Consider the following 21,679-nt stretch of genomic DNA (forward strand, 5'->3'; position numbering starts at 1 on the left):
TCGCCTTAGGGATGAAATAATAAACATATTTGTATTACCATGTGAGAGGCCTTGCACTAATGCCAAAGCAGTGTGATAGTATTCTCACAAAGTGTTGTGTATCAGCAAGGCCGGTATTTCTGTGAAACCAGGCCAAGCGTCACAAATGCAAAATGTGTGTCAAGCGTTAATGTGGCAAAGAGAAGGCAACTTTAGGAAAAAGGATTTGTGTACATGCAAGAGTGATACTAATTCCTACCGGGCCTAACTGGGGCACATGATAAGATATGAGCGGAGAAAGATCTGCTCTTGCAATAAATTCTACTTCTAGGACAATAATCCGATAGTGGCAGATCGCGCCGAGTGTCAGGGTCCCGGGCCGGTAGTGGTTAGGCTCCCTTACTCCACCGGTGGCAGGAGCGCTCTTTCAAGGCAACTTTGGTAGCCAGCTGTTTAAGAGGCGCTTGCCCTCAAGTGGAAATGTGGGCGGTCTACTTGATACGGGCCATAGCCTATAAGGAGGCAGTCAAAAGGAACCAGCATTGTCCAAGCCTATACGTCTGGCTTCAAAGTGCCAGCCCATGAAAACACAGGCAGTCATTCACACATGCTGCTTACATGCACTTCAAGCATAAATGCAGTTTATCCCATCAAAACTTGCCCTGTTGTTTTTGTCGTGGTGGACCAGTGTAGATTTCTCCGGTGGAAGCACTTCTTATAAGGCGTAAGGATACACCAAATATCCAATAGCAGGAAGTGAGAGAGCAAAACTCCTCTGGGTGGATCTAAAGCCCGCTCTTAGTACACTTTAAACAATTGTTTACAATGCATCTTGTGGACTGCTTCGCTGCACGACAGACCTAAACCTTTTGGTCATCATTCGATGGTTTGGAAATATATTCCACAATTCACTTTACACAGTGCGATGACTATGAGCCAAATGTGCCTTGTTATGGGTCTAATTGGTTCAGTGTTGCTTGCTTTGTGCCAAGGTGGAATATCATCAGCACATGCACATTTCTGGGTGAATATAAGAACCCCAAAAAATAAATTCTAAGGTGAAAATCTTTGCAAACTAAGCCATGTCTGCAAAAATTTCTAGAGACCATTGCAAAGGTTGTGAAAAAAATGTATGAATTTGAACATCCATACTTATATGCAAATCATTAGTTGAAGATGGCCTGATTTTTGTATCTTCCCATGTTTTCCTCAGGGTGTTTGTCTGCTCAGCTGTTGTCTAGTCTCACACTTCTCAATCTCATGATTTTGGTGAGTGTGCTAGAGTTTCTTATCATTTTATGAAGCATCAGGTTGACCGTCATCCATGCATCATGGATTGAAGCAATGCGAGAATTATTTGACATTTTCTGGACTCTGGGACAGTACAGGTGCCTACCCTCCTCTGCTGCTTTTACTTATCTGTATCCATTTAGGTGCAGCATTAAAACAAAAAACTAGATGGAGAAAAACATCGGTTCTAAAGATGTAGGCAATAATCTACAGGCATCAATTTGCAACTGTGCTGAGAATTCCCAACATATTGTTGCTTTTTGTATGGTCGAGCTATGAATCGTCCAATTGGAATCTAATCCTGATTTTCTAATTAACATTCTGATGCATGCCGGTCATAGCAATCCTGCTTTGCATTAGCGTGCAGGCGCGGGGCTCCCATAATGCTTTGCAAAGGGATTCTTGAGGAGCGGACGACTGGGACTATGTCAGATTTAGGATTGGGTAACTTGAGAGCTATACTTATATTTAAAGTGCTCCCAGATGTGCCTTCTTGCAAACATTTATCTTTCGAATAAACACTCTTGACCACAGTAAAAAAAAAGTGTAATGACCTTTGGAATGTGATTGGCTGCTCCTAGCCTTAATCTCAATGCAGCGGGCATTTAATGTGGCCGACTCTATCCTGGACGCAGTCGTTCAAACTTTAAAAAACAATACAGAAGAATATTGGGGTATGGAGGATTTTGCTGCTGCACCTGGGTTGTTGCAAAACTTTTCTTTTGTTTAACAATAGATTCGATGCAATGTTAAAAGCATATCATTTTTAAGAGGTGACTGTGAAGACATCTGCTTCTCTTTGATGTTTAATGGCTTTTAGAGGATCTTTTCCTAAAAGTGGCATCACAATGCGTTTGAAAGCCACATGATACAGAGCTAATTGTGTTCCTGCATTTCTCGAAGACAGACAAGCTTTCACGTCCCATTAAACACTTCTTAACGGAATGCACACGCTGAGCCCATACATGGATTTGACCTTTCTGAAAACAAAAATTCGAAAGTAGCACAGAGTGCAGAAGACTTTTGAAACAGTTTTTCAGATATACAGTGGTGGTTAAAATAAATATTTCTATCATTTTTTATTTGTTTTATAATCATGTCTCTCTATAGCAAATCACAATTTTATTCACTCTGAACACTGAACGAGGTATTCTGCAAAGATAAATAAGCCATTTACAGTGGGTCGAATCACCATATTTTTGGAGCACTTAGTTGGACAATAATCTTAATTTTTTTATTAGAAAACCTGAATCCTGAATTAAGAATCAGCATTTGCAGGTTTTTCCAACTTAGTATTCCACTTGTGAATTTGGAATAAATCCAGTGTGGCACATTTTTAGCAATCAGATGTATAGGGCGAAGGGTGTTAAAAGGGGCTAACATACACATGCTTGGAAGAAACACAAAGTTTCTGGGTATTCACAAACATTTTGTATGGTCACCCCCACCATTGAAACCCAGTGGTGGCTGCCACAAAAAGAAAGTGGTGGGCGGGGGAAGAACGGGGCGAGGTAGGCGGTGGCGCGGGGGGTGGGAGTTTAATATTAAGAATTTAAAAAAAAGGAAAACGTACCTGCAGCTGCTGGCCGCTTCCGCGTCGCGCCTCCTTCTTCCTGGTCTCAGCAGACACTGGGACTATGTCACAGACTCCCTGTGCAATCCCCACGCTGCTCTCATGCTATGAGAGCAGTGCGGGGATTGGCCCGAGAGGGCTGAAAAGACGCTCAGGTCAGGGAGTCTGTGGGCTTTCTCCAGCCCAGCTGTTCAGTGCAGCCGGGTCGAGAAACCTAAGGGCGCTTGTGTGTTTGGCCTCCTCCTGGCCTCTCCCAAGGCTCCGCCCCTCTCTACTGCACTGTGGCTCAGCCAGCAACTGAAAAATAAAACAATGAAATTATATTGTTTTATTTTTCAGGTGCTGGCTCTGAGCCAGTGGGACGACGTTCCTCCACCATAGCAGAGGAGCCGCCCCTGTGGGAACCTATGTAATGTTACTCCAACAAAAAGAGGGATTGAATTTCTTTCTTAGTTGGGGAGCAGAAGGGAATACCCCATTTCAGGGGCAGAATGGGGGCGAGATCCTTAACAGCAAAAACATTTTCCAGGCATAGAAAAAAAGTTGATTTTACATGTGTTAACGCGCTTGGGTAAATGAGTGAGTCGTTATGCAAGACCTATGTTAGGTCTAATTTTCACACCAGAGAGTTTATCAGATCTTTCTTATTTCCTGGTTTTCTGGTTTTCTGGTCTGATTATAAAGTTCTATTTTCAATAAATCAAATGTCCATCCATGGGCAGGAGGGTTTCTTCAAATAACACCTCCCATTTCAGCTCTGTTTTGGGGCATGAGACCAGTGACCTCCAGTATAAGGCTCTTAAAATAATATGAAGTTTAATTACTCAATTATCGCTGCACTAGATTGTATTGCGCCAGTTAGATCCATGACTTCTCATCGAAAGGTTTCTTTGGTGCAATGGCATTCCCCAGCTTTGGGAGAGGAGAAACATGCCTACTATATGAGTTCCTGGAGAGAGTCTGCCTGAAAACATTTTTGTGCACCATAGAATTAAATACAACGCCACTCTGAGGAACTACAGGGTCCCACTTAGGTAGGTTTTCTGATTTTAACTCCAGCCATCTTTTGTTTTAAGACAGGATAAGACAGAGCGGAAGGTACTTGGAGGTTCTCCTTCCCTCTGGACTCATAGTTGTTGGCTTCACACATATTAGGCAACTTCCAGTGCCAGCTCATACACTGAAATACTCTGGGGATAATATTTGATTCCACTCTTTGTTTTCAGACCCACATTGACAAACTCACACCCTCTGGCTTCCTAAATTTGAAACTGTTAAAAAAAAACCTTTTTGCCCAAATCCTCTACTTTTCCAATCATTCCTGCTGTAGTAGGAGTGTATCTGGATTTTAGTAATGTCCTTTATTTGGGTCTTCCTGTCCAATATATTCAACACCGTCACCTACAGCTGATTCAGAAGAGGGCTGATTGTCGGCTCTTGAACTTGCCATGAACCGCCTTAATTTCCCATCATTCGCAGAACTTACGCTGACTGTTGGTTCTAAAGTTGATGCATTTGTGTCAAGGCAACAATTTGTGCCCTTCATTTATTCAACTGCTCCTTTTGTGGTATTGTCCATCTTCCTCACAGCTTTCTTCTTTGGCATCTCTTCTTCGAGATTCTAGGACCAGCAGAGGGTGTCAAGGTGGGCGATTCTTGTATAGTTAACGGCAGAAGCTTGGAATGAGCTACTGTTTGATCTTGGTAATCGGAATAACTTGTCCAAGTTTAGGAGGCAGCTAAAAATTGGATTTGTATGTATTAAAACCTGATCTACATTAGCTGCTGAGATATGGTCTCTTACCTTTAGGGTTGGTCAGAGATTTATGTGTTTTTATTTTAGAGCTAAAATTTGAAGTTTTGCTAGATGTTTATATTTTGGCCTGTGGTTTATCCATGAGGGCTGGTCATTTGTATCATAGCGCCAGGAAACCGTTACCGCAATTGAGCACTTTGCAAATATTCTAAATGAAATACTAGTGTACGCCACTATCCTATCGTTCTTCATCCACCAGCCTGGCAAGGGCAAATTCCACTGTCAGCTGTGGTCTAAAGAAAGAGCATTGTTGTTTATATATTTACATTTTGATGTATTCTGTTAACAGCAACAATGATGTTCTCATGAGCTCGGGGCTGGCATTCCTGTCAAGAAGAATGTGCATTACAATTTTGGTACAATTTAAAATTTAGGAGTGGGAACCTGAAACCCCTGCTGCAGCACCACTCTACTTTTTCCACTGGTTAATGTTACACAATGTATTATGTATTATTGCGTTAATGAGAATGCAAGTGTGGTCCCCTGCCAGAGTCTCAGATTCTGTTTTATTGCACTTTGATGTCACAGATTGAAGGTGACAATTGGAATGTGAAATGTCCCCTGCATGGCACATGAGCACGTATCCCTGCCCTGAGTAACATAACTGCAAGTGAAACTGGTATCCTGATTTTTGTTGGCCCAGCTGACATGCTGAAATAGCATGTGCACTGAGGCCCTGGTCTGTCTATGGTGTTTCCAAGCTCCAGAAGCTTTTCTGTGACCTTGACCTTGAGGAGGCACCAAGCAATGCACTGCTGTCCAGGTCCTGGGCTATGACTAGTTGTTCCTGAGCACTGCCCTTCGGTGGATGGTATGGGGGAGGGGGTGAATCAGCAGAATCTGTTGTTAAAGGTGAGGGGGTTTCTGGGCACAGCCAGCCCTTTGCTCTTTGTTTGATTGCTACTTAAGGGAGACTGATGCCAGTTGGGCGCAGAGTCTTCACACTTCTTTGTGCCTATGGTTAAAAAGGGATCCATCAGAAAACGGTTCATAGACTTTAGACAGTGGATTAACATCCCCCTCTGGAAAATGAGTATAAGGTGGAATCCAAACCACTGCACTTTGTTCCATTGCCACGTTCTTCTTGAATAATGAAAGGAGTGCTCCACTAGAGTCCTCGAAGAGCGGCTGCGATCCAGAGCTGGTGACTGCATGACAGCCAGATTCAGAGAGTTAAGGGGGCATAACCTGGGGATTGCACAAGTTTGTGGAGAAGCTGTGGGTCTAGAAAAGCCTAAAAGTCTGCCTGATTTTTCAGAGAAGGGAGGAGAGTTCATAGCCCTGTGGGAGGAGTGACTGTCTAGGATGAGAAGCCCTGTTGTGTTCCTGGTGCGTGGGACACCAGAAGACGCCAGCTTGAGTTCAGAAGTGTGACAGCACCGACCTGAACTGGGAGGTGTCACTCATCCTCTCTGAATGGCTCATGCTGTGAACTGTGTGAAGCAGCAACAACACCTAAGCGCCAGTGTGCTTACCAACATCTCCACCATGAGCCGAGGGAACTGTTCTGCCACCGCTGGCGTGCTGTGGACAAAGACATCATAATTGATGAAGAAGAGGGACCCCCGATGACCTGAAGACTGGTACTGCCAAAGGCAGACCACTGCTGAACCAAGCCTGCAGGGCTGTTTCCTTCATTGACATGAATTGAGAGGCAGGGCTGCCACCACAACCCTGCTGACAGAAATGCTGCCTGTGTGACTGTGAAGGGCTCACAGTCACCACCACAGTCCTGAGCCACTTCCGAACAGACAGCTAAAATAAGAGGTCATTTTGAAAGATGGTGTTTTGTGTTACAACAGCCTGTCAAAAGAAGTAACATACCAAAATGAACTCAATTGCAAGATACTAACTGAACCAAGTTACATGTCCCACATTTAACAGTTACCTTCATAACCCAAATAGTGAACTTACAACTTAGTCGGTTCTTACCTTAAGTTGTCTGCATTCATAGGTCACCATAGTATGGTGGTAGCTGCAGCCACCGTGATATATCTCTGTAGTCAGGTAGGAACTACCACCATTGAACTAGGACACTGTGGTGGATATGGGAACTATAACAACTTGTTTTAGTCTGAAATGTTGCTTAACCCAGTAACTGATCCTTATTACTGTATTATTACTGCATTTTGTTTTTGTGTACTATTGAAATACTTCTGTTAGTCTCTAAAGACAACCACTTGTTTGCCTTTAGATCTTGTGTCTGTTGGTTGACATTTTGAGTTTTGAGTCTCTGGCCCCTATCACTACCTCCCCGAGAAGCCTTTGTCAGCCCACCCTCGCTACCATGAAAGACAAGTTTAGAAAGGGTGTGCTTGACCCTGTTTGTAGATCTGTAGTAGTAGGAGCCATAGGACACCACAGACAAATGACCTCAACCACCTCTGTTGTGGCCCAGTAGCCCCACCCTAAGAGTGTAAGAGTAATGCAGCTCAAGACAGCAGTATATGGGAAGTTTTCAGATCTCCAGCAGTGGAGAACTTGGTCTTAGTGCTATCTTATCAATCAGAGTACTTGTAAAGCGCGCTACTTACCCGTGAGGGTCTCAAGGCGCTGAGGGGAGGGGGGGGGGGTGCTGCTACTGTTCGAAGAGCCAGGTCTTGAGGAGTCTTCTGAAGGCGAGTAGGTCTTGGGTCTGCGGTATGTGGGTAGGGAGGGTGTTCCAGGTCTTGGCGGCGAGGTAGGAGAAGGATCTGCCGCCGGAGGTCGTTCGTCAGATGCGGGGGACGGCGGCGAGGGCGAGGCTGGTGGAGCGGAGCTGGTGGGTGGGGGTGTGGAAGCTGAGTCTGCTGTTCAGGTAGGCTGGTCCAGCGTTGTGGAGTGCTTTGTGTGCGTGGGTGAGGAGCTTGAAGGTGATCCTCTTGTCGACGGGGAGCCAGTGTAGGTCTCTCAGGTGGGGGGTGATGTGGCTGCGGCGGGGGACGTTGATGATCAGTTGGGCGGAGGAGTTTTGGATGCGTTGTAGTCGTAGTAGGTGTTTGGCTGGGATTCCTGCTTAGAGTGCGTTGCCGTAGTCCAGTCTGCTGCTGACGAGGGCCTGTGTCACCGTTCTTCTTGTTTCGGTCGGGATCCACTTGTAGATCCCGCGGAGCATGCGGAGGGTGTTGTAGCATGAGGAGGAGATGGCGTTGACCTGTTTAGACATGGAGAGGGAGGAGTCGAGGATGAATCCTAGGTTGCGTGCATGGTCGGTGGGTGTTGGTGCTGTTCCCAGTGTGGTTGGCCACCAGGAGTCGTCCCAGGCTGAGGGGGTGGGTCCGAGGATGAGGACCTCCGTCGTGTCCGAGTTCAGCTTCAGTCGGCTGCTCCTCATCCAGTCGGCGACGGCTTTCATTCCCTCGTGGAGGTTGGTTTTGGCCGTGTGTGGGTCCTTGGTGAGGGAGAGGATGAGCTGGGTGTCGTCGGCATAGGAGTTGATGTTGAGGTCGTGATGGCGGGCCACTTGTGCGAGGGGGGCCATGTAGACGTTGAACAGCGTCGGGCTGAGGGATGAGCCTTGGGGGACGCCGCAGATGATGTCGGTGGCTTCGGATCGGAAGGGTGGGAGGCGGACGCTCTGGGTTCTGCCGGAGAGGAAGGACGTGGTCCAGTCAAGGGCCTTCTCTTTGATTCCGGCTTCTAGGAAGCGTGTCTTTAGAGTGCGATGGCAGACCGTGTCGAAGGCGGCTGACAGGTCCAGGAGGATGAGGGCTGATGTTTCGCCATTGTCTAGTTGGCGCCTGATGTCGTCTGTGGCGGCAATGAGGGCTGTCTCTGTGCTGTGGTTACGTCTGAATCCGGACTGGGATGGGTCCAATATGTTGTTGTCTTCCAGGTGGCGGGCCAATTGTATGTTGACGATTTTCTCGATGACCTTTGCCGGGAACGGGAGCAGGGAGATGGGCTGGAAGTTCTTGAGGTCCTTGGGGTCCGCTTTGGGCTTCCTGAGGAGGGCGTTGATTTGGGCGTGCTTTCAGCTTTCCGGGAATGTTGCTGTTCCGAAGGAGATGTTGATGACCTTCCGTAGTTGGGGTGCAATGGCTGCATCTGCTGTGTTGAATACGTGGTGTGGGCACGGGTCTGACGGAGATCCTGAGTGGATGGAGTTCATGACCTTGCATGTCTCATCATCGTCGACGTTGGACCAGGAGGTCAGGCAGTTGGCGCTGGTGATTTTCACAGGGGAGGTGGAGTCTGGCGTAGGCGGGGCGGTCATTATGCTGAAGCTGTTGTGGATGTCAGCGATCTTGCGGTGGAAGAAGATGGCTAGTGAGTCGCACAGTTCTTGTGAGGGCGGGATGTCGTTGGCGCTGGGGTTGGAGAGTTCCTTTACGATGCTGAAGAGCTCTTTGCTGTCGTGTGCGTTGTTATCCAAGCGGTATTTGAAGGAGGATCTCTTGGCTAATCTGATGAGGTGGTGATGTCTGCGGGTGGCGTCCTTGTGAGCTGCGTGGTTGTCCGGTGTGCGTTCGTGGAGCCATATCTTCTCCAGTTTCCGGCATGTGCGTTTGGAGGTCATGAGCTCGTTGGTGAACCAGGTGGCTCTCTTGCTGGCGGTAGGGATACATTCCCAAATGATATACAATGGAGGTGTCTTCTTAAGAAGCATGAGGAAGTGTAGAGAAAAATGACAAATCAGAAATCACTCTTTAGTGCATAAGAGACACATTTGAATTAATTGCTTTATAGTGTGCTCAGAAGGAGCTGGATGGGACAGGTAGCACAGAGATGTTTCTCCCATACATAGCTCCACAGTGCATTGTATTTCCCCAAACTTAGATTATGTTTGCTCTTATAATATTTTTAGAATCCTTTTAGAATTTGCTAGCTTTGATTTAAAAGATTTCTGTCTAGAAACAGGCCTATCTTTTTATGTGCATTCTTCGCCACAAGTGCGAAGTGTTTGCAACCGTAAAAATTACTATTTGTAAAATTAAACTCGTAGTTTGTGAATACCAAAAAACTAGTAAGTAAGAAAGGGTAGAAGGCATGCAGAATAGGTTTTGAACCTACAGTGCCCCTCCACCCCATACAGTAGATTTGATGCATGTAGAAGGGTCATGTTCCTAAGTGCATTTATAAAGAGCATTCCCACCATCTCTGAGCCCTGAAGTGCTGTTGGTATCTGGAACATCTCGAACTTTACAGTTCTGAAATTCTCACTGATAGAAGTTAAAACGCTTTGTAAATATTGTATTTGGTGATACTTCATATTGTCTAGAGGTGACCCATCCTGGATAATGGGTGGCAAGGTTGTTTGTAAACAGGCACCTCAGTGGAGGAGTCATTTCTCCATAGGTGAAACGTTTCTAATCAATCAGCAAAAGTGGGAAATGCATAATAGTATCTTGTACATTTTTGAATTCCTATCCAACTGGAATTGTTTCTGTAAAATCCTTATTTGCAGAAAATGCTCCTACAAAAGCCAGTTCGAGAGTTTCATTTTGAAGAAACTAAGTGAAAGAACTCTACAAATATTTCGCTTATTGTGCTGAAAACAAGTCAGGAAAATTAGAATTTGTATTTGGCATAACCTATTTTAGCACATTCGTTTATTCCATCAAAAATGTGCCCACCTCTTCAGTTTCACTGTCTTTGCAATGTGCAAAAGACCGGCTTGCAACCTTTGTCATTTTCCATAGTGCTTTTTTCCACTACAATAAGCTACAGAGGACTAGATATTTTTTTTAATAGCTAGAGGTTATGCATTACGCACAAAAACAAACTTTAATTTTCACTTATCAGGTTGTTTGAATATAAAAAAGAAATATTTGACGTGGGACTGTAAATCTGTTTAGAGACCTGAATCTGTGCGAAGTCCACACCATCTCCAGTGTCCTGTGAGGAAGTTTCATGATCTCACTCTTGACGTGTCCAAATGGACGACGCCTTGTGCTCAAGTGGAGCCAAGACTGCTACAGACTTGGAGCCCTGGGCTGTCTGTTTACATCTTTTGTATTGCTCAAGACTGCACCTGCATTAACAGCAGACTTCAGAGGCAAGCATCTTAGAGTTCATTGGCAGAGGATGGAGTGTGCTGGGTGATGTTCCAAAACTGTTTGAAAAGAGTAAACTTATCAAGAGATGGAAAAGTAATACTTCCCTGCAGAGGTATGCATGGAAAACCACAGTCTGTATCCATTCCACTCTGACTGTACTTTTTGTGTATTTTTTAGGTCTGGCGGTAGCCAAGACCTTTTGACTGGACTAAAATATATATACATATGGTTAAGCCTTCTTATTGAATGTTTTCCAGTGGTTTCATAGCTCATACTTCACAGAAAAGAGGTCTAATTGTGAATTATTTCCCTCAATTCATAGTGCTGAATTATTAATTTGCAGGATATTTAGTAGGGGTGGAAGTCACTCGTGTAATTTGCCATAGATTTTGCATGATTATTGAGAATGACACAAGGGGCATAACCCTGCATTTAGCGCTATTTTCTTAATGCATAATGCACCATCCTGTCCGAAATGGAACCGAGGTTGCAATTTGCAAAAATAAAATAGCACTAAATGCAACAGAACAGGACCAGTAGCAGCCAGCAGACACTCAAGCTCTGTTCCTGTGCTCTTGGCTAGGCATTGTTGCCTGAAAGTATGCAAAATTACCCTAACAGGAGTAATCACAAAACTTTCTGTGATTTTGCATCACAAGAGTAGCACAAAATTATCAAAATTACTCTGATTACTCCGGCATAATTAAAATTTCGGCCAGGCTAAAATTAAGCTTCTCAAACAAGTTTTCACAATGACTGTGCTGCTCTTAGAGCATGTATCAGCACATCTGACAAGCTCAGCCTTGCAAGTATCTATCAATGAATCCCAGGGTGGCTCCTTCATTAGGGTGGAGGAGCATCGCCCCACTTCTTTCTCGCAGTGCAAGAAGCAGAAACTTAAAATGGTATTTTAAATACCATTTTATGTTTCTGCTTATCACACTGCGAGAAAGCAGAGGGCAGGGTATGCCTGATTGGGGGCGGGCAGGAGGGTATGCCTGGTTGGGGGCGGGTGGGTAGACATGGCAGGGAGGCGTGGCTTGTCCGCTGTTGTGGGCCCTGACTGTTTGGTCAGCCAAACCTGTCATGCGCACTCTACATTTTCTCTATGTGGGCTGCATGCAGTCTACATAGAGAAAATGGCCTCCCTGCAGGCGCCCGGCTGGGTGCTGTCCACACTAATCACAACGCTGCCATTGCAGCGTTGTGATTGGCTTACGGGAGGGCAGGGAGTATGCCAGTTCCAGTTCCTGTTCAGGATCAGGAAAACGCCTAAAGCGGGATCCGGCCCAGGAGCAACGTGGGACCCAGACAGGTAAGGTTTTTTTATTTTTATTTTAACCTCCCTTCCCCCTGCGTGACCCAACCGCGAGTATTGTGAGCCGCGACTGATGAATCCTCCTCGGTGGGTGAAAATAAACATTCTAAGTGCAGAACCCTGTCAGCAAAGAGTAACACTGTCCCACGTTGCACTTAATTTGTTTTCTATTAAATATGTCTTGACAAATGTACTCTACAGTGCCAATGTATTATAAAAGAAAAACACATTTTAGAATGCATGTTTTTATTTCCTGACAATGAGTTTTGAATTTTAAAACTGATTTATGATCAACATTGTTGCATAAAACACACATTTCTCAGAGCATCGGAAGACATATCTGCGGTCTCGGGCAAACAATGGATACTTGATGCATGGCGCCCAAATGTTCTAAATCTTTCTAGAGTGCGAAGATCAATTAATAAATCATGTAATATAAGAATTTATAACAAGTAACATGTGTAAAGTGGTCCTATGTTGCCATTGTGGGGTGGAAGTGAAATGTATTAACCAGAACTCAGCCAAGGTCATACAAGCCCATATTACACAGCTACTGGTTATGCATTCTGTATATATAAAATATGGTTACTTTTAGCGGCTTTCACTCAGCCCTCGTCATCCATAGGTCTGTTGCGTATCAGTCACTTTTTTTCCACCCGCTACAGTATGCAGCATGGGGAAATGGGTCGGCTCACTTCAGCCATTGGTTAATTTGACCCAGCTCCATCTTCACAAGGAGCACATCCACACACAGTTCTCTTGAGTACCAGTGACTACTATGACAATGTGTGCTTCATGAGACCAAAATGAATTTTTGCAAATGTGCCCATTCAGAAACCCAGGAGTGGGCAAAAGCAAAACATGCAGCATCTGAGCATAATGTGCAAGTTTCCCTTCTGCAGCCCTGACTTGAGGCACACGCTTGGTCACCTCCATGCTTCCAAGTTTCATCATGGTATGACCCATGACATGCAGTTAAATATGAGACTCACTTAGTACTTAGACAGGTAGTCCCAGACAAAGCAATTTGAGCACCATGTCTTTATGTCTCTTACTTCCCCACAAAGCTGCTGACCCAGAACCAGCTCACCTCTGGAGCAAGGCACAACATACGACAAGATGCATGCAAGCTAGTGTACAGGAATACATAGAATTAGCAATTGAAAGTTCTTTTTTCACTATAAAGTCTATCTAAAGAAACTATTTGGTGAGGCAGGCATGGAGATGGATCCTTCCGGGCTGGTCTGAGTCTGTTTGAAGCCGCTATCTACTCTCACAGCCTGGTCGTTTCGGGAACCCCAATATTGAATCTGGACATGAAGGGCCTTGAAAATGAAGATTTACTGGGCATTTTCTGCCCCTATGTCAGGAAGTATTGAATCATTCCGAACATTAAAAAGAAAAAGGTGCACATGTCACAGCACTTCACTTAGAGAAGCATTGGCCAACTGTAATAGCGGTAAAGACAAGACCACCAATACATTCAGTACAAGGTGCGGCATATATGTGCAAACAACCAAATTCTTAGGAGGAAATCCTTAAGTTGGAAAAATATATATATATTTATACGTTAGTGGAATGTCCTAAATCTACACTAGTGAAATACATGACCTGAGTACATTAAACTTGCCCTGGGCGGCATTTCAAAAATTGGAGTAATTTCGGTAATTGTGCATTACTCTTTTTTGAAGAATTTCTGATAATTATGCGATTACTCCTGCTTGTTGAATTTGAGGGGAAAATCCTAGCGTAAGACCACATTTAACAAGAGTGAGTGGCTCATGCGTGCTACTCATGTTCTGCTGCATTTAGCACTATTTCTTAGCACAAAAATGTTTCCTTGTGTCCATTGTGAACACGAGCCTGTATTTTGTGCAAAGAAAATAGTGCTAAATGCTGGGAGTAAGATGGAGAAAATCCTTCCCCAAAAGCAAATATAGCATGCGCAACATGCGGCTCATGCTCACTGTACGTGTTCTGCTGAATTTAGCACTACTTCTTGGAGCAAAAATTATCCTTGTGCCCATTTTGGACGCAAGGGTGCAGTTTGCACAAAGAAAATAGCGCTAAATGCTGGTAGTACGTTTGGGAAAAATCCTTCCCCAGGAGCACATTAAGCTTGCGCAAGCAGCTACTCACACTTGCTATTCATGCTCTATTACATGCAGCGCTATTTTTTAGCGCAAAATGCATCCTCGGGTCCATTTTGGGCACAAGGGAGGCAATAGCGCTAAGCACGGAATTACTCTTCTAGCGTAATTCCATGTACTCTTTTGGAATTCTAAGGTAATTCCGCGTAATTACGATACACAAACTTTTGCAAGTTACGCCCACCCCTAGATTAAACATGCATAGATCTATTTACAAAGGAGTAGTTCACTTTTCTTTGTGAAGCACGCTGATACCTAAGGGTGATATACACAACTGCAAGACTAAATAAATACAGAGATAAAGAATCAAATTAAAAATTAGCAGATACTGGAGCGTATGTATGAGGATCACCAGCAGCTGCAATGTCTTCATTGCATGAATGACGACTTTTTCTTACTTTTTTGTTCGTATTATCCCCTGAGTGAAGAGTGTATTTACTGTGTAATGAATTTGAAATTTCCTGGACAGTAGCAGTTTTGTCCAAAATGTAATTTTTGGCTGCAAAGATTTTCTGATCTAACTGGACGTAAAGAATAAGATGTCTGAGAAAATAAACTAGGATTCTCTAAAATAAATATAGTAATTCAGATGGAAGAAAACGCACTGTAGAATTCCAGTTCATAATCTTTCCTTTCCACCTGAGGTTCCAAATACTTGTGTGAGCCTCAGCGATGATGAAGAATTTCAGACATACATGTGTCTGGGGAGGAGAGGGGAGCAGTCAGCAGCGACCTCTCTTTTCTTTGCTTTAAATGTATCAACATTTTTGTGGGTGTGATAATTATTCTACTTTTTTATATTGTTAATAATCAAGTTCTTTTCTTAGATTCATTTTTCAAACAGATTTTTTTGTGCCCTTTGTGTTCTACGTAAGTCACATGTCTGAAACAATTACAGTGCTTTAAACCCTGTGGTCTTCTTTATGGCCCCAAATCTAAACAAATATATATATAATTAAAAAAATCATAGAAATTCATTGAAAAGAACAAAGGTTACAGATATGTTATAGTTAGGCTAACATTTCACTCGTACAAAACCAGAGAAATTCAGCCGTTATAGTTAGTGAGCTAACTATAACTAGCGCCCCCGCAATGCACTGCTTATGACCTAGCATATTCCATCACTCATGATATGGTCGGTGACATCACTGATGACATCGCTGATGACATTTCAAATGACATAACTGATTACATCATACGGTAACTGTGAGTTTAAAAAACCATTTTGAGTGTTAAATTATATACCAAAGTGTATTGGTGAATCAGTAGGTGTATGAGTGCTTATATGGGTGATTCATTTGGTGCATGACTGACTGTATAAGTGAATGATTAGGTGTCTCAGTGAATGTATGAGTGAGTGACTAGGTTCCGTAAATGTTAGTATCAGTATGTCAGTTGGTGTCTAAGTGGCTGTATATGTTGGTGGGTGGGTATGTGAGTGGCTGTATGGGTACTTGCTTGGTTGTCTGAGTACCTGTATGAGTGTCTATGAGGGTGAGTGAGGGTGTGTGTGACTACCTGTCTAGATAAGTGAGTGGGTGAGTTAGTGGTTGTGTGGGTTACTGAGTGTGTGTGTGTGTGAGGGGTTTTATGGGTGAATGAGTGTGTGAATGGCTGTGTCGGTAAGTGAATGCATGTGTCAGTGGTATATGGGTGAGTAACTGGGTATGTGAAAGGCAGTATATGTGGCTGATGGGGTATATGAGTGACTGTATGTGTGAGTGAGTGATTATTAGGGTGGCTGTATGGGTGAGTGTGTGCTTGGGTCACTGACTGCATAGGTGAGTAGGTACATGTTAGTATATTTATGAGTAAGTAAGTGGGTGTGTGTGTAACTGTATGGGCGAGTAAGTGGCTGTGTGATTAACTGTATGGGTGAGTGAGTAGGTGTGTTAGTAGCTCTTTTGCATGACTGACAGTGTGAGTGGCTGTATGAGTGTGTGAGTGGATTTGTTAGTGTCTGTATTAGTAAGTGAGTGGGTGTGTGAGTGGTTGTATGGGTGAGTGAGTGGATATGTGTGTGTTGATCTATGAATCAGTGAGTTGCTGTGTAAGTACAGGTATGTGTGTGAATGGGTTTGAGAATGGTAGTGTGGTAGTTGGAGTGGGTGTATGAATGATTATATGGGTGTGAGTGTGCATCGGAGATTCTGCGGATGATGTCATCAGTGATGTAATTTGAGATGTCATCAGCGATGTCATGAGTGATGTCACTGACCGTGTCATGAGTGATGTAATATGTGAGGTCATAAGCAGTGCAATGCAGGTGCGCGAGTTATAGTTAGCTCACTAACTGTAATGGCTGAATTTCTCTGGTTTTGTACTAGTCAAATGTTAGCCTCACTATAACATCTCTGTAACCTTTGTTTTTTTCAATGAATTTCTATGGTTTTTTTAATTCCATTTCCCAACTATAATGTCCCTATACCCTTTGTTTTTTTAGTGAATATCTAAGATGTTTTAAATACTAATTCCTAACTATAATGTCCCTGTAACCTTTGGCTTTTTCAGTGAATTTCTATGGTTTTTGAACTAGTAGTCGCATTCACAGACTGGTGGAGAAAGGGGGCTGGTCCTCCGATCAGCTCTCAGGAATTCCACTGTGTAGGACTTACAGTAGGTACCAAGAGGGCTTCTTGCCCCCCAAGGTCCCTCAGGAGTATAGTGGGCTTCATCTCCCAACCAGTTATAATAATACTGGTTCTTATAAAGCGCGACAGCCACCCCAAACAGGGGTGTCCCGGTGCTGAAGCAGCAGGTAATTGCATCCAGAGAGAGCGCCGGTATTAACAACCCATAATTAGTAGTGCACCTTGAGCTTGGTTTGCAGAGTGGTGGAGAAAGGGGGCGTGGCCTCTGAAGACCTCTTAGCAATCTCGCTATATAGGACTTATTGCAGATAACTGGAGAGGTAGTTGGCACCCAAGAACGTCCTTGGGGACCAACTACCCCTCCTGTTACCTTCATTAAGTCCCAGACAGCAGGGTTGCTGAGACCTGATAGCAGGCCACGCCCCCCTTCTCCACCACTCTGCAAATGTGCCTCCTGGCACACTACTAGTAGGGGGGTGAAGTCCCCTTGGCTATTGAGGGTCCTTGGGGGGCCAACTACCCCTCCTGTTACCTCCAGTAAGACCCACACAGCTGGATTGCTGAGAGGTTGTCAGAGGCCATGCCCCTTTTCATCACTACTCTGCAAATGTGCCTCCTGGAGCACTGCTGCTTGGAGGGAAAAGTCCCATTTAGTCCATAGGGCCTCAGGAGGCAAGGGGAACTCGTCCCCCCACCAGCAGTGTGCCCAGAGGTGCATGTGCAGAATGATGGAGAAAGGGTGTGTGGCCTCTGACCTTCTCTCAGCAATCCACTGTGTGGGGCTTACAGGAGGTAACAGGAGGTCTTGTTGGCCCCTAAGTATCCTCAGCAGCCAAGGGGACTTCATCCCCCAACCAGCAGCATGCCAGGAGGCACATTTGCAGAGTGGTGGAGAAAGGGGGCGGGCCTCTGGCGAGTTGCTAGCGTTTTTTTCCTCCCTTTTTTAGGAAGGGAGGCCATGTGGCCCCCCCATCCTTGGACCATTTTGGGCCCCGGGATCCCACGTCCTGGGCCTTCCCCTTTATTAATATTTTTTTCATTAAAAAAAGGAAGAGGGGGTTGCGCGGTTTCCCTGGGGCCAGGCCTTTAATTTTTTTAATAACTGAGAGGGAAGGGGGCCGAGTGGCCCCTCTTTAAGGCCTTTCCAGCCTGGGACCCCATCCCCAGTGGGCCTGCGCCTCTTTTTTTTTTCTTTCTATTTTTAAATTGACAAATGGACAAATGGAGCGGTGCTCCCACCGTGCCATAGCAAACTGCAATGTCCCAGGACAAAGGGTGCTTTCTGGATCAAGAGCTACCTTTCTTCCACAGTAGCCGTGTCTGAAGTTTCCTATGGAAATTAACATGGGGAAAAAGCATTTTGGGACCCCCATTTTTTCTCTTCCCTCGCTTGAAGGATCATATAAATATTTTCAGAACAGCAGCTGAAGTGAGCGTCAAACTAGTTTTGAAAGTTATTGGCAAATGAAAAAACATTCTACCTTTGAAAACGACATCCTAACTATAACTACCCAGTACGTTATATTTATATATGTACGAAGTCTTGAAATGGAAAATGATAAAAGATGTGATGAAGTCATGAAATAAATTATGGATAAAAAAGATTAAATAAATATCACTCAAGAGATTTGGAGTCTTCTAGATTTTTGCTGCTGTGCGACAGGTGTCTGGAACGTAATGTACGCTACACCTAAATTGTATATACAGCTGTCCATCATGGGTAAAGATTGTTTTTTGTTAATTTGCCTTAGATCGGGCTCAAGGAATAAGTAATTTTAATTCTGCTGGAGTATCAATTTGTGAAATGACAGAAGACAGTACACAGAAAATGTGCCACATAGCTAATTACATTTTCCAAAATGTCTTTCTTTGCGTGGATTCTGTTGTTGGTCTGGTGCTTCCACCAACATTTCCCCTTGAGTCTGACGCAACTACAAGTAATCACACTATGGCTTTCATCCATCAGCAAAACACGCTGCATTGTTAAGAGTTGATATAATAATGGGACAGTGCTTTAGTGGAGAGTATGTTCACCTCTCCAGTGACGTAAGTGTGCATTCGACACTGTGGAGCTCTGACAGTCCTTCATGGTTTTTGGACGCATTCCATGTTTTGTGGGAAAGGGGATGACATGATAATGGAGCAATGTCTGGACGATTTCAGGGGGGATCTATTAATGCATGAAATTTCAACCCTTAAAATCTGTTGTTTTAATTGCTTGGGTGTTTTTTTCCCTTTTTTTCTTTATGGGCTTCTTTTAAATCAGAGCGTTATCCAATACTCCATTAGCTCTCGCCTTGAACCAGACACAGCACTGCAAGCAGCTGCAAGGCCTAGTCTCTTCTCAGACGCAGCTGTGCCGCAGCAACCTGGATCTCATGCAGACCATCATCCACGCAGCCAGAGAGGTGAAGAAGACATGCCACAAAGCCTTCAGCGACATGCGGTGGAACTGCTCCTCCATTGAGCTTGCACCCAACTTCAATCAGGATCTGGAGAGAGGTAAATGCTTGCCATCAGAACATGCTGGACCAGTGCTCTCTCAAATTACATTTTTATTGGGGTTTTCCTTGATATGAGGTGAGTTACTGTCCCAGATGCCACAGCGATTTAAAAATTGTCAGCAGAACAGGAGTCAAAATTAATTTGTATGCTCATCTTTCCCTCCTTGCCCACAACTTCCTCATAGACTACCCTCAGCCTAAATTCCCCTCCAAAACGCCCACAGAACACTAGTGCACTTTCCCCAACTATGCACCATTACTTTCTGAAGGCAGATCTAAGTACAAGTTCCATTTCCAAGTGGCCATGGTTCACCAAACAGCTATAATGCCCTCAGACTCGGGGGTACGTCCAATGCCTTTTACATCTGCCAATGTATGGAAGGAGATGTTGCCTGACTTTAAAATATCAATAATGTGTGTGGTGAGCCTTCCCATTGCTGTGGCAGTCCACAGAATCTGGTGCATATTCTCTAGCCATCATAACTCTATCAACACTTATGCCACTAGCATGATCAAGATTAGTAAGGGGTAAACTCCCTTTGTACAACCTTGATTTGATGTCACCCCAACCCAAAATTTCCAGGGTCACAGTCTCATAGATAGGATATCGCAGGATGTCCTTAATGGGCGATATAAATGTGTTAGCATTTTTAGCAATGGAAGTCTGTAGGGGCACAGTTGGATCGTATTAGTCACACACAAAGGAGTAGCAAGGAAAATAAAATATCCCCCACTTTGAGCTATAGGGCTACCTCTGAGTGAGGGAAGTGTGTGATCCCCATGGTTTCAAAGATGTTCCCCAGGAATTGCTCCTCCAAGGAATGTTTCCTTTACTTCCTTTTCCTTTCTCTTTTGGCCTTTTCATTTTTATGTCCATCTTTACAACTTTCTTTCTTTCATTCCTTCCAACTTACTTTCTTTTTTCCTTCTTTTTTCTTTCCTTTTTGCATTTTTTTCTCCTTTCTTTCATGTTCACTCCATGTGCCTTTCACATACATTTGTTTTGCTTTCCACTATTCCTCTTTCTCTCTGTAATTGTGCTTGCCACCCGTTGACCCCATTCCACACCTGTGTTATGTTATATTCCTTCTGTTATTTATTATCTTCTGTTTTTGCCTAGTGACCTCTAGAGTCTCAATTTAAAGTTAAAAAGAGCCATAAAATTTAAGTTAATCTGTCCATCTAACACCCCTCCAACCCCCTGCTCTCAAGCTGGTACAGACGGTGCTTGACCAAGTCCTTGGTCACTAGCATGATGGTCCAGTTTTCATGGTTCCCCTACGTGTTTTTTTTTAACTACACAATCTTTGAGAAATAAGCAGAAGTGTGTTTTTTTTTACTATTGCTTTAACTTCTCTACACCATGTTAAAATATCTATGGCATTCCGGGGGTCCTTCAGTTTTTGGAAGCACATGTTCAAGGGCCTAATTCTTGCGTGTTACAGACAACAAATGTTTCAGTGTTCTTCAAGACATTAAGAGATTGGTCACAGCAGGGTTAGGAACTCCCAGAAGTCCATAAAGACCAATATCTTACAGTATCTCACACATTTTCAGCTTCGCTGTGTGGTCTAATAAGTCAGGGAGGGCAAAGTAGTTCTGGTGTTGTGTCTTTAGACAGCTCCAATGTTCACTGCATATCTTTACACATTCAGATATCAAGATTCCTCCATGGGTCCTGGACTATTTCTAGGTGGGCTATTGGTTATGACGCGGAGATCGGAGAAAAAGGAGTAAAGATCTGGGGTTCCTCTTTTTACTAGCAGCTAAAAAATCTGTTTTGTGAAAATTTTAGTTCCCTACATTTTTCATGTGACATTTCCAGAGGCATCCTGTTGCAGCTGTGATGAGTTCTCCATAGCTGAGAACTCCGCAAAGGAACAAGATAGTTGTGCAAATTGTAGAAAACCCTTCCCCTAGACCCCCAGCAAATCGGGGGTGTCCATTTTCATTCCCACCCTGGAAGGACATTTATACCATGTCTTTGCTGTTGTACATATTTGGCCCCTTTCACGTTGAAAAGGGGTTGAATCGAAGATTTGGACTGTCCATAACTATACAAGTTTGTAAGTATTCCGAAACTTCCAAAGCAGACTTGACATTAGAACAGTGGCGGATGGTGACATTTGAAAGGGGTGTGGCGTAAACCAATTGTCATACTGCACTGTGGCGCTTGACCGTAGCGAGCGTGCCCGAACCACCTACAGGGGGTGCGGGGGTGTCCCCCCCCCCCCGAGAATTGTTTGAAAAAAGAGTGGGCAAATTGTGCATTTTCAAGCAAATTTGAGAAAGCAGGAAGGTAACTCACCAGTGCTAATCTGTTGCTTGTTTTACTCAATAGCCTCACACTTCTCATGGTCTAAAGTTAGTGTTTAACAAAAGGCTCTAAAATATACAAATGCGGTTGTGTTTTGCATTTTGAGAGCCCTGTAGAGTTTCTAGTAGGCTGAGCTTGTGTCCATACCAGCGTATGCTAATGT

General features: G+C 44.1%; 1 protein-coding gene across 1 annotated transcript in view; it reads left to right on the plus strand.

The window, feature by feature from the left end:
- WNT11 (Wnt family member 11) overlaps window positions 1-21,679 on the plus strand; it is a 206,582-nt gene that overhangs the window by 76,930 nt on the left and 107,973 nt on the right. The window contains exon 3 of the mRNA XM_085623281.1: window positions 18,962-19,197. Coding sequence (XP_085479407.1) covers window positions 18,962-19,197 — 236 coding nt within the window. The remainder of the gene's footprint in view (window positions 1-18,961; window positions 19,198-21,679) is intronic.

Source organism: Triturus cristatus, chromosome 8, assembly GCF_964204655.1.
Source record: "Triturus cristatus chromosome 8, aTriCri1.1, whole genome shotgun sequence".
Lineage (NCBI taxonomy): Eukaryota > Metazoa > Chordata > Amphibia > Caudata > Salamandridae > Triturus > Triturus cristatus.